The sequence below is a fragment of the Chamaea fasciata genome, unplaced genomic scaffold (assembly GCF_029207755.1).
Source record: "Chamaea fasciata isolate MVZ Bird 193981 ecotype frontalis unplaced genomic scaffold, bChaFas1.0.hap1 SCAF_28, whole genome shotgun sequence".
Classification (NCBI taxonomy): Eukaryota; Metazoa; Chordata; class Aves; order Passeriformes; family Sylviidae; genus Chamaea; species Chamaea fasciata.
Window position 1 is genome coordinate 2,688,292 of NW_027094113.1, and position 12,350 is coordinate 2,700,641.

General features: G+C 48.6%; 1 protein-coding gene across 1 annotated transcript; it reads right to left on the reverse strand.

The window, feature by feature from the left end:
- Positions 1 to 2,515: 2,515 nt before the first annotated feature.
- Positions 2,516 to 3,763, reverse strand: NWD1 (NACHT and WD repeat domain containing 1). The gene is given in 2 exon segments (XM_066205409.1): positions 2,516 to 3,161; positions 3,163 to 3,763. Coding segments are annotated over 2 exon segments (1,218 nt in total). The 5' UTR covers positions 3,735 to 3,763.
- Between the last annotated feature and the right edge of the window lie 8,587 nt (positions 3,764 to 12,350).

A 12,350-nucleotide genomic window follows, 5' to 3' on the forward strand; every position in this document is an offset into this window, starting at 1 on the left:
GCAGTTGCCAATGGGGCCGAGGCATGGCCAAGCACAAAGGCAAAGGACCTTCCTCCTGCCTTTGTCTCCAAGCTGGGCTCCTACAGAAACAGGGGTTTTCTCCTCCTTGCTCTGTTTATTGTGTTTCTTGCATCTCATTCGTAAGAGGTGGATTATTGGAAATACTGTTGGGCTGTATCTGCCCCAGGAATGATCCTACCTTTGAGGATCCCTGTGGAGAGCCCTGTGGGGGTTGTGTGTAGGGCCCCACCTGGAGAAATCCACACAGCGGGGTGAGCACAGGGTAGGGACAGACCCTGCACCAGCTCAGACACTGCTGGCACAGCTGCCCGCTGAGCTCCAGGTAGGAAGGCACCAAGGCAAGCAGCCTGGCCAACACTTCTGTGTGGATTATCCTCATCCCTGAGAGAACAGAGACAGGAAAAACCTTTAAGAACGTGGCTCTGGCGAACCTGTGAGAGCAGCCATAGCTGTATTGCTGTGATGTACAATGTGAAATGAGCTGAGCCGGCCTGATCTGGTAATACAGGGATGGCTCCAGTGTAAAACCTGGGAAATGTAATGGTGTGGATTTTTCCCTGAGGAAGGAGTGGGTATTGCAAGGAGAGGACAGGAGCAGCACTCTGTGCCCTGTCCTCCAGTTTGCTTTAAAGCTGCAAGGGAATCCAGATGGCTGACAGTGCAAGAATCTTTTTATGAATCCCAGAATGGGTGAATTTGTCACTGGTTTTAATCCTTGTAAAAGTACTTTTACTTGGAAAGGAAAAATCCAGTTCTTTCCCGAGGTGAACACTTGTGTCCCACTGTTGGCCCTGAGATGGGTGTTACCTCCAGGGCTCTGTGTACAGGGGGCTGCAGGTTCAGCACACATGGCAAAGTCATCAGCAACACTCTCCATTCCGGAGGCAGTTCTTTTACAGCAGATCCAGTTCACATTCCCTGCAGGGAGAAATGCTGTTAGAGCAGAGAACATCAGCACTGAGAATGCACCAATATTCTGAAAAGACTGAGGTAAAAAAATGCTGTTTTGGGGAAGGAAGGGATGAAAGGATGAACAGCTACTTGCAGGGGAGCTAGGTCTGCTTTGCTGGGGATGTGGAGGGCTCCTGTTGTCACAGTTCCTTCTGTAACCTTTTAAACACTCTGTAGTTTGGTGTTTTTCTAAATGCATTAAATTTTTAAATATACTTTCTTCCTGGTGTTTGGAATATCTAGATCATTTCTTTCAGCTGCTAAAGGAGTGTGGTGATAATTTGGGGATAAGAGTTTGTAGAGTTAGCTTGTTTCTCTTCTCCAAGCATCCTTCACACAGCCCAGCAGAAAGGATGTGATCCTTACCTGTGGCTGTAGGCACGAAGCAAAGCACGCCTCTGTACTCCCCTTCCTACCCATCACATCCCTTTTTATCTCCTCAATTCCTCCAGTGTGAAGGAAATGAAGCTGCAATTCGCTCACCTTCCTCAGGTTTGGGACAGTGACAGAGAAGCAGAGGGGCTGAGGGAAAAACCAGAGCAGTGGGTTTGAGATGTGGTGTGTGGATTGATCTGTTTGTTTTCACAACCTCAGTGCCAGACACCCGGCTCCTGGTACAAAGACAGCCCTTCCAGGGCTTCCATTGTTTTCCTGTTGGCAGGAAATGTTTTTCCTGATAAATTCCTCTTGCTGCAATCTAAGGCAGGCTGCCTTTCTGCAGAGGAATAATAAATTACTTCCTCCCTTGCTGCAGTAGCTTTTTACATGTGTGAAAAGTGAATGACAGAGTCTGTAAAACTTCTTTAGATCTTCGTGGTTGTGGATAATGGTTTAAAGAAAAAAAAAATATATCTTGATCACTGGAAGCACGGAATAGAGTTAGTTACTGTTATTTCTATTGTCTTTCGATTGCAGACCCTGTCCAGCAGCCTGGGGAACACCAAGCTCTGGTCCAGAGCTCACAGGTATAGAGATACCTTCTGATATTCCTTACCTTTCTGTCAGCACTCAAGGTCCTGTCCCCAGCTCCAGGTCCCCTCCTAGAAACCTGCCAAGGGAAAATGCCTGTTGATGTGGTCTTGTTTTGATAATGATCCTGCACCACTTCAACAAATTGCCTGGGAAGAAGTTCCACGTCTGACAGCCCATTTCTGCAAGGAAACTGGGATATAGGAAAAGAAATTATTTATCCCCCTCCTGGCTGTTTACGCTGACACCCACAGAGGGAGGGTGAGGGGTTTTCTGGCTGTCCTGAACAAGTCACCAAACATCCTGCCAGCTCATGTGCCCACATGGCAGTGCCAGCTGAGAGCTTACACCCTGGATAAGCCATGGAGATAACTTCCTTCTCCAAGTAATCCCAGAACATCTCCTTCAAGGCTCTGGTTTAGATGGGCTGCCAGGCATGAGGGGAATGTTACCCTTGCTAAATATATGTAAGAACACATTCACAGGCTTAAAGAACTGAGAGCTTTGGCTGTGTTTAGACAGATTGCCTACGAACAGCAGGAAATACAGGCTGTTCCACCAGATCCAGCAGCACTCACTGGGAAGGAGCGAAACAGCCAAGCACGTGAGCCACGAGGATGGTGCTGTGGGACCTCTTCAGTCTCCCCCACAGGCAGTGCAGGGCACCCTGGGCCGTGCCAGCAGCACCAGCTCTGAAGGGGAGCTGGAAGATGTCCATTTCTGGCCTCCTGGAAGCCCAGCTGGAAGAGCAAGGCTTGTCCCCCAGAGGGAAGCTCTGATGGAAGTAGGCTCTTCGAGCTGGGCTTATCTCTTGTCTGTCTGATGCCAAGGGCAGCTCCAGCATCTCCTCACCTTCTTCCCAGGACAAGGATCCCACTTCAAAGTGTGCCCCAGCCTCAGGCACAGCGTGCTGGGGGCTATTCAGAGTGTCAGGCTCTGCTGTGGGGATGGAAATGATGATGTGAACCCGTGGAGGGCCAGTGGAATCTGTGGGTCCCAGCAGCAGGCAGCAAAGTCTCCACGGAGTCCAGGAGCAGCACCAGTGTCTGTGCCACAGCGGGAGCCTGAGGAGGAGTTTGCTGAGGATCAGGACTAAACCACTGCAAGCCCGCTTGGTCTGGAGTGGAGTTGGTGGCAAATGAAATGCGAAACAGACCTGTGAACAAATGTCCCTCAGCAGGCTGGGAAGGGCAGAACTGAGCCGGGATGTCCCCAGCAATAGTCACAACACTGTCTTGCCCTACAGCAGTTTGCACCTGCTCAGATAATTTGAACGTTCCACAGCCTGGTGGCTCATAAAGGATGAGGCTTGTGTGGGGTTTATCGTTGTCCTGCCTAATACGCTGGAAAATGTTATCCAATAAATTCTGTCTCCCACAGGAAAACCTGCAGTTCCTTGGGACCAGAGCCGTGTGGTGGCCCAGCTCCTGCAGAAGCTGCCCTGGCTCCTCACTGGTCTGTCCTTTGCACTGAAGATTCCCTAAAACCTGGTGGTTTGTGACAGCAGTGAACTGCTCACAAAGTTGTTTCAGGTATTTATTATTGTCCTTGTGCTGAGGTTTGCTGGAGTCTTTACTGCAGGACCCAGTTTGTACTGGGAGGTGCTGGGGACAGTGGCTTGTAATTCTCGCTTTAAGCTTGCTGAGCAGCTGTTCTGCTTCACTGTCTGAACCAAACTCTTTTCCCAGCAGCTCACTGATTATCCTTTGTCTAGTTTGCCTCTTGGAATCCTCAGGTGTCTGTGGTGGTGGCTCAGAAAACCTTGCAGCAGCTAGACAAGGGCCAGTGCTCATGCACTGCCACAGTTATTGGGAATGATACAGGTTTCCTGACTAATTTGTAATTAGCTGTTTTAATTAATTGTAAGCTGTGCCCACTTTTAGCTTTTTTTTCTTGGTAAAGTTTCTTCACAGGCTCTTCTTGTTACTTTGATCACTAAATCACCAAAACCTCAAATTGCTAAACTAACACTGACCAGTTTCAATAAACAGAGCCAAAGGGTGTTGAAGCTTGGACATCTGGGATCTTAAATTTATGGCCCTTCAAGGACTTTGGAGTAACCAGGAGATACAGAGGAGATTAAGGCCTGGAAAGCTCTCCCCATGTGAGAAAGAGATAATAAAAGGACTAAGGAATGTGGACCAAATTAACATGAAGAGTACGAAATCAATAACCAGTAGAGGATAGAATACTAATTAACAAAGCAAATTATGTCACTTGGAACCAATGAGCATTGATTTCTTTGTTTGCTAAAAATAAGTGACAAAGTTTTGTATCAGGGTCTGTCTGGAGGTTGGAGCTTTGTCAGCCACACACACAAACCCTGGACAGGAATAAAATAATTCCTGACTCTCTGACACTAAAAAGGCAGTGCTAGGGGGGTTTATTTATGAGGATTTGGGAAACACAGAGACAGCTGGGATGGGGGCTGGATGCAGGGAGGCTCAGAAAACTTGCTGGTAATTACAGCAGCCTTGTGGATTCCCTGCTGGATGGGGACTGAGACCAGCCTGCCCCGTGCTCAAGGACAAGAGCATTTCCAGAGGTGAAAGTGGGGCAGGGGAAGCAGGATTGGTCTGGGGGCTCTGGGCCGTGGCCTGGGAGATTGGCTCTGGGGTGGAGAAGAACCACAGGAACAGGGCTGAGCCTGGGAATTGTGGTTGGAACTGGAGGCAGGGCCAGGGAAGGGTGAGATCCTGCGAAGGGCCGTGCACTGCCCCCGGAGCCTGGAAGCACAGAACGAGCCCAAAGTACAAACGCACGGTGTAACCTTTGAGCAGCGCCTGTCGGGGGCCGGGGAGCGCTGGAACCTCGGTGGGTGGCTGTGCTGGGAGCTGCAGGGACCCGCTGAGGACCCGTGCGAGGAGCACACCTGCCCGTGTGACACGGCTCTGCCGGGTGTGGCCGAGCCAGGCAGAGCTCGGGCTGCGGCAGCGCTGGCTCGGCTCCCATCCCTGTCCCTCCGCTGCTGACCTCCGGTGCAAGTGACTCGAGAGAAATCAGACAGACTTGCACCAACACTTCACGGGTTATTTATTCCCTTGTGCCTCCAGTTGCACCCCTGAGACTCTGTGTGTTTATTGCCTTGGTTCAGCAAAACTTTCTCCCTTTCTAAAGCCAAAGGGAGCCCACCCGGCACCTCTGCAGGTGTCTGAGCCTCCCCTGGTGCAAGACTTAAAGCTCCGGGTGTGGATTTCTCTTCAGGGCTGTCACCAAAGTGCTTCAAGGACACTGAGCTGGGCTTAGGAGGAGTGAGCAGAGGATTTAAGACAGAAGCAGGGAGCTGGTGCCAGCCTGCAGAGTGACACCCTGCTCTGTCCTTGCTGGTTGCTATGGCATTTTCATTTCTGCTTCTTTGCAAGGGGGATTTGTGTTTTTTCCCTAGTTACTGAGCAAACCTCGGCAGTATGGAGGACTAGTCACTACTAAGGTAAAAACAGTGAGATGGGAAAAATTAAGTTTCATTTATAGATGAGTCTGAACATCAGCAGTAGAGAATCACAGAATGGCTTGGGCTGGAAGGGACCTTGAAGATCATCCCGTTCCAGCCCCCTCACGGGGGGGAAGGACATGCAGCTCTGATTGCCAGAACTCTGCAAGAGACACTGAGATGTTCAAAATCTCTTGCTAAGGGTTTCTCCTGTGAAAAACCTGGGGATTTTGGGCCATGGATGACCCAGTGAACAACTTGGGCTTTCAGGACAAGGAACCTCATGACTGCATGTTGTTTGCTGCAACATTTCAAGCCTATGTTCTGCCACAGAAAGATCTCCCATGTTCCAATAGCCTCGTGCTAGATATTCTGTGCAAATTAGTGTAATTAGGATTAAATTACCCCTGAAGTATATCCAGTGGAATTTGTAAGTGGCACTTTTTTTTTCCAGTTGAATACAGAAATGAAAGGATGATATAAGCCCTCACGTCCAGGTGTTTGAAGGTGATGAGCCACCTAAATCAAGCCACCTCAGTCTTGAAATCCAGACAACTCAATCATACAAATACACTTTATTCAAAAGTTCTAGGAAATTGGTACAGCAGTATTTGACTTCTGAGGAGATGGAAAAATCTGTGAGCATTTTGGGAATATTTTTTTGGTCCATCACGTGCATTTTGATGGCCTTTGGACAGGGCAGAAAGGAGAGAAGTGATTTACCTCAAACATTGGGCCCGTGCCTCTGGATACACCTTCTCCAGGAGAGCGTCTCTCTCCACAGCCAGGTCTGCATGGAAGGATTTGAGCAGAACCCCTCAAGTCAGGAATGTGAATCACAGAATCATTAAATAGGATCCTAAAATATCCTGGATGGGATCCCTCTCCAGAGGGATCATGGAGTCCAACCCCTGCACAGGCACCCCAGCAATCCCACCCCGTGCCTGGGAGGGTCGCAGAGAGCAGCCTGGTGCTGGATGGAAGCAGCCTTTGGACAAGGAGTGGAGGGACAGGACACAGGGAATGGCTTCCCACTGTCACAGGACAGGGATGGATGGGATTTGGGCAGGAATTGTTCCCTGGGATGGTGGGCAGGCCCTGGCACAGGGTGCCCAGAGCAGATGTGGCTGCCCTTGGATCCCTGGCAGTGTCCAAGGTTGATATTTTGGACAGGGCTTAGGGCACCCTGGGACAGTGGAAGGTATCCCTGCCATGGCAGAGGTTGCACTGGATGAGTTTTAAGGTCCCTTCCCACCCAAATCCCAATCCAGGATTCTATGATTTAAAAAAGAACACGAAAACTCTGGATCGAGGCCTTTGGGATTGCTGGATTTCTTGGTTACAGAATACAGCACAGCAGCATTGATCCAGAAAAACACATTTCTTACACCTTGCTGCAGCAAATCCTCCATCCCATTTTAAGCCCCCCCACTGTGCTGTTGGGCAGCTCAGCAGTGAGAAAGAGCCCCAATAAAAGGCAATTCTGCTCCCAGGGAAGCTTTTCATCCACAGTCGAGTTTGAAATTCTTACACTGCTTCCCCTGCTGTGCCTTTTACAAGAGAGATTCCCACTTTCCAGAAAAATCTGTGTGACATCTTTAAAGTGATGCATTCACTGAATTAAATCAAACAGCCAGCTAGGAAAATTTCAGATAAATTAACAAGACAAAGCAAATAGAAAGAAATCAAGCACATACATGCACACAACCACAAGCATCAGAGCTCTCCCCCAGCAGCCTCTCCTGTTCACTGATACACAATATTATGTTCATGGATACTTTTCATACCTGAAAACTTAAAATGTATAGGGAATATAAAGAAATATATTTTTTATACAACAAATATAAAGGTAGGTTTTATCACATGAGGTTGAAATTACTTCAGAACCGGCATATTCTCTCCCCAAAATTATGTAAACTTTCATGGCTTTACAGAATCATGTGATGAAGTAGTAGAGAGGGAGTGCTAAAATTAGAAGGGGGAATGGCTCTATCTGCAGCTTTCCTTGGGACTGGCCTAAGTGAAAAGCGATCACTGATGAAGCCTGTGCCAATGTCAAAGAGGAAAGAGCTCCCTCGGGGTGGGAATTCTCCTGTCGGCACTGCTGTCCCACAGGGAGCAAGGCTTAGCACAAAGCCCTGGAATAATTCATTAGCTCTCACCAAGACTGCAGGAGTTAAAGGAAATTCTTGTGTCACTTTATGCTCCAGCCCACAGGAATTCCAAAGCTTACAGTGAGAGAGTGGGTTTAATTTATTGTCTTTTAGTGAAAATTCGCTCACATGTTACATCCTTCATCCCAAAACTGTTCCAAAAAATGTGTGAGGTCTATCACACCGTGGACAGGTGTAGGTAAAATCCCAGCACTGTGTCCTTACACGCTGACTAATCATAGAGTCCTTAAGGTTGGAAAAGACCTCCAGGATCACTGAGTTCAACCTTAAATTTCAGCTTCTCTGCAGTTCTCATGGATTCCTTCCAGAATCTGCAGCTCCAACTGTTCTGCAAACACGGATCTCTGTCTGGGCTGGAGACACCTCCCTGTCCAAACAGCACATTCACCTCCCTGCACCCACTGGAGGAGATCCTGCTGTTTCCTTCCCTTGGGAGGCACTTTTTGTGGAGCTGAGAGCCCCGCTAAGCCTGTGCTTTCTTGTTTAAAAATGGAGTCCGAGGGAATGATTTTCAGAAGAGGGAAACTGAGTTTTGTAATTCCTGAAAATCTGAGTCACTGCTGCCCACTGCCAGTTACCACTTTAGGAGCTCAGTCTGGCAACGGTGTCCCAGTGGGCAGAGGAAGTGGGAAATATTTGGGCATTGTCCAAGAGGAGAAGTTCTCCACAAACACTTCTTGCTGTTCCAGCGGTGGACGGGAATGCAGCGTGTGTTGTCCAGGCTTTGGGGAAATCCTCGTGCCTGGACAGGCTGGAAGTGGGCAGTAGCTCCTGGGCTGAACGTGGCTTTGCTGCCAGTGCCATTAATTCCTGATTTCATGCAGAATTCTGCCATCCCTGCCCCGACCTAAGGCGCTTTCCCTCCCAAATGAAGCTGCAAACTGCAGCTTCCCTGCTGAGCAGCTGTCTGACCGCAGTGCAACTCGAGCAGGGAGTGCCTGATGCTTTCATCAGGACTTTCCAGCTGATTTACCTGAAAACAGCCGAGCTGATCAAGATTCAGGCTAGGCTGGAAGGCTGGGAAGGAAGAGGAACCATCTTCCCACAGAGGAGATCCCGGCGTGTGTGTGGATTGAAGCTCGTGGTGCTGTCTGGGCTCCCCAAGCTCCCTCAGCACGGATTTCTCCTCAAAGGGGAGCTGAATGTTGGCAGCCAACACCAGCCTGTGGTGCCTCTCTCCAGAACGCTGCCTGCTCCTGGCTTTAAGGAAAGCCTGAGAAAAATTCAGCGACTTTGACGGGAAATGTTTGACTGGAACTTCACTGAATCCTGGCAGGATCCATCTGTATTTGAAGAGGACAGACATCTCTATAGCAACCAGTGTTTGTCACTTGGGCAGAATCCCCAGGAGCTCTTCCTGAGGTGCTGGGTGTGCTCCCTCTCAGGTGCTGTACACCTGAATGAGGTCCTTTCATTCACCACCCCTGACTATTTTAGAAACAATTGTCTCGGGATTTTACCGCCAGCATCACCGATGGGTTCAGGCCCTCTCAGCCATTTAAAGCAGGTTCCTTAACACCCAGGCAGTCCCAGTGAGCCTGTGCCCTGCCTCTGCCTTCTGGCAAGCTGGGCAAGAGTGAATTTACTAAAAATGTTTACCACTGTGCACAATTATGGCAACATCTGGAGGGGGGAGCCACCCCCAAAAGAGCAGCGCATGGGGGAAGATAGAAAAGAAAAATGTTATCGCTTACAAAAAGCCCAGCAAGACAGAAATCAGGAGAGAAGAAAACCGCCTTCCTGAGGGATACTACAGCTGACAGCAGAATTCCAGAGGCAGGAGCTGGTTGGCTGCTGCTCCTGGTTTTGTCATCAAGGGCAGGACAACATCCATGGCCCACGTGCACCTCCCCGGCTCACCCCCAGGGTCAGCGCCTGAGCTCAGGAAACTGCCGCTGTCAGCAGGGAACGAGCAGGGAAAACCCATCTTTGTCCAAATGCCCTTGGAATGCAGAGGGAGAGAAGGTACAACCCCCTCAGCAGAAGCCCTGAGAGAGCAGGCGTCTCCCGTCCTGCCCACAGAGCATCCTCCGCTCTCTCTTCCAGGCTGCTGTTTTCCAGCATTCCCGGCACGCCGCTGTTTCACTTTGTTCCAATCCGTGTTCCCGTAGATGTTCAGGACAGCTCTTCCCATAAGGAATGCCGCTTTCCCCACGTCCTGTGCAAACAGGGATGGTGCTCTGCCAGCCCAGCAGATTCCCTCACTCAGGGCCACTTTCTACTTCTCACAGCAGCCCATAATCTATCGTTTCTGTGGATTTTTGCCTTTTCCAGGAAACCGAACTGAGCATGTCAGACAGAACCAGTATCAGCCAGAGCAGCTGCTGTGCTTTTCCTGGTTCTCTCATGAAATGAGATTTAAGAGGCTGGTGTCTATCCCTGGCTGTATCCCCCTGGCATACAGCGGAATAATTAATGGAAAAATTAGTAATCTGCATTTATGGGCTCCTTTTGCAGACAATGCTTGATTAATCTCCACAGTCATCTACCCAAATAAGAGGAGATTAACCGACATCCTAATCTGTCATAAATCAAACAGCCTTACCTCGAGAGACAGACAAACAGCACAGAGCCTACATTAGGGTTTAGCCTACATTGTTCTAAATCTAATTTAAGCCAACACCAGGACTGAAGTCATGGATTTTTAGGCTGCATTTCAAGGCAATCTGGGATGCGTCCCCTTCTTCTCCCACTGCATCTCCCTGCCATTGTCACTGATGGCACCAGTTCCTGTCACACACAAAGAAAATCAGCTTCCCTCGCTGGTTCAGGCAGCTGGGGGCAGTGGGGCCAGAGGTCCCCCAGCCTGCAGAGCTTTATTTTTGGAATGCCAAGACCTGACAGCTCCATTGAGGAGCACCAGGGGCTGGGATAATTGGGAAGCAGCAGTTCACTTTCCGCAGGAATGCCGAGTCTGTGTTACAGGTTTGGGGGAGCTCGCTGTAATTTGCAAATCAAAAGCAAACGAAGTCAGCCAAGGAAATCTTTTCCGGGAACATTTTGGATTTCCTCAGGCTATAAAAATGTTGAAGCCTCTAAACATCTCAGACCTGTTTTCCTGCATTCCAGGGCTATAGCCTACCTGTACCCTAAGGCAAAGATGGAATCACTGTCTCACACCGATTCTTCCTGACATTCACAAGCTCTTTAAAAAAAAAAAAAAATCCCACCCCAGATTCGCTTTTGGCAAGTAAAGGAAACAGATAAGGAAATATAAATGGCATTTTTTTCTAAGGATAATGTGTGAAAGATGCAAATGCACAAGTGTGAAAGAGAGACCAGACTCCAAGGTATTCATGACTGTTGATCTTAGCACTATCAACATCTTTTTGTCACAGATGTCATCACAGAGGTGAAGTGAGTAGCAACTGTGACTCAGGATGGCAGCGTGGGCTCTGGCGTGACAGGGAACCGATTTCTCACTCTCTGCCTGTTCCCTGAGCCATCAGCCCCCAACAGCTTGTTCACAGACTGCTGCGTTCGGAGCAGGATTAAATTCTTAGCTGGGAGGTAATTTTGTGGGTGTTTACCAAGTGATGTTGATGTCTGATGAAATTCAAACCCCTTTAATTGGCATTTCCTCGTGGTGGCTGGGCACGAAGGATGAACCAGATACCTTGGGGCCAATACCAAGAGCATCCTAAAGAGGAAAATACCAACCCTTTGTGCAGAGTATTTGGCATCAACAGCATCATTTCTCCTTGTGAGAGGTTTGCCTCGTCTGTGCCCTGTCTTCCTGGATGGAAGCAGCTCACACTAAATCCAAACTACCTTTAAGACCTTTCTGCAAAGTCTTGTATAGATGTTTATTCTGATTTCTCGTTATTTGGGCAAAGAATTAAAAGGTCTCGAGAGAAAAATCTTTGATGCAGCAAAAATCCTGGGTATCTAAGGCCATAGGAAAAGCCATTTTATCCCGGCATTACCCTCCTTATCATCCTCACAGGAGCCAGTTACATCCTCCAAAGAATAGCACAAGAACCACAAAAGAGATAATCACAGCTAAGGGCCAGATAAAGCTGTGCTACTCTGAAACACATAAAGCTCTAAATTTTACTGCTTTTGTGTGCCCTTAAAGCACCATGAACAGGCTGCAGGAAGGAGCAGGCATTTGGCAGCTGATCACCTGGCAAGTGTTAAAAGGAACAACTTCTGTACAGCTCAGGAGACGGCCAAGGTAACATCCATCTTTATCCTCTGGGTCTTTCTGCTTCGCTGGATTATATAATTTGTTTATTCTTTGGACAAAGCGTGTAACAATGTAAATCCTGGCATCGATAACAAAAGGAAAAGTGGAAACCAGGAACACTGGTTGCTCTAGCCTGGTGCTCTTGCACTGACTTTGCCCTTTCTCATACAAACTGAAATTCTTTCCTTTGCCCTCCTCCTTTTGTTACTTCATTTACTGTGAAGAATTGTTAATGCTTTGTGTAAAATTATCCTCTGGGTTTGTTCGGGGTTTTTTGTTTGTTGTTTTTTGTTTTTTTTTTTTAATTACAAACACATAAAGCCTGTAGAGCTTTCCCTATCTGTGGAGCTGATCTGCCACGATGGAAAAGCTGCAGGCACCGGCTTTGGCTCTGAACGGGAAAGGGAAACCTGTCAATCCACATGAAATGCTGAAACAGCAACTGAAACATTTGCTTTTCCCAGCAGGCACCCAGGGCCTCTTTGAGGATTAAACCTACTGCTAAATTTAGCCTGGTCTCACTGGAGTCAGTATCAGAAGTTATCAGATCAGGACATCTCTGGAGGGAATGACGTCTGTCCCGTGGAAGTCTGAGCCCCTGAGCCCTGGCAGGCTC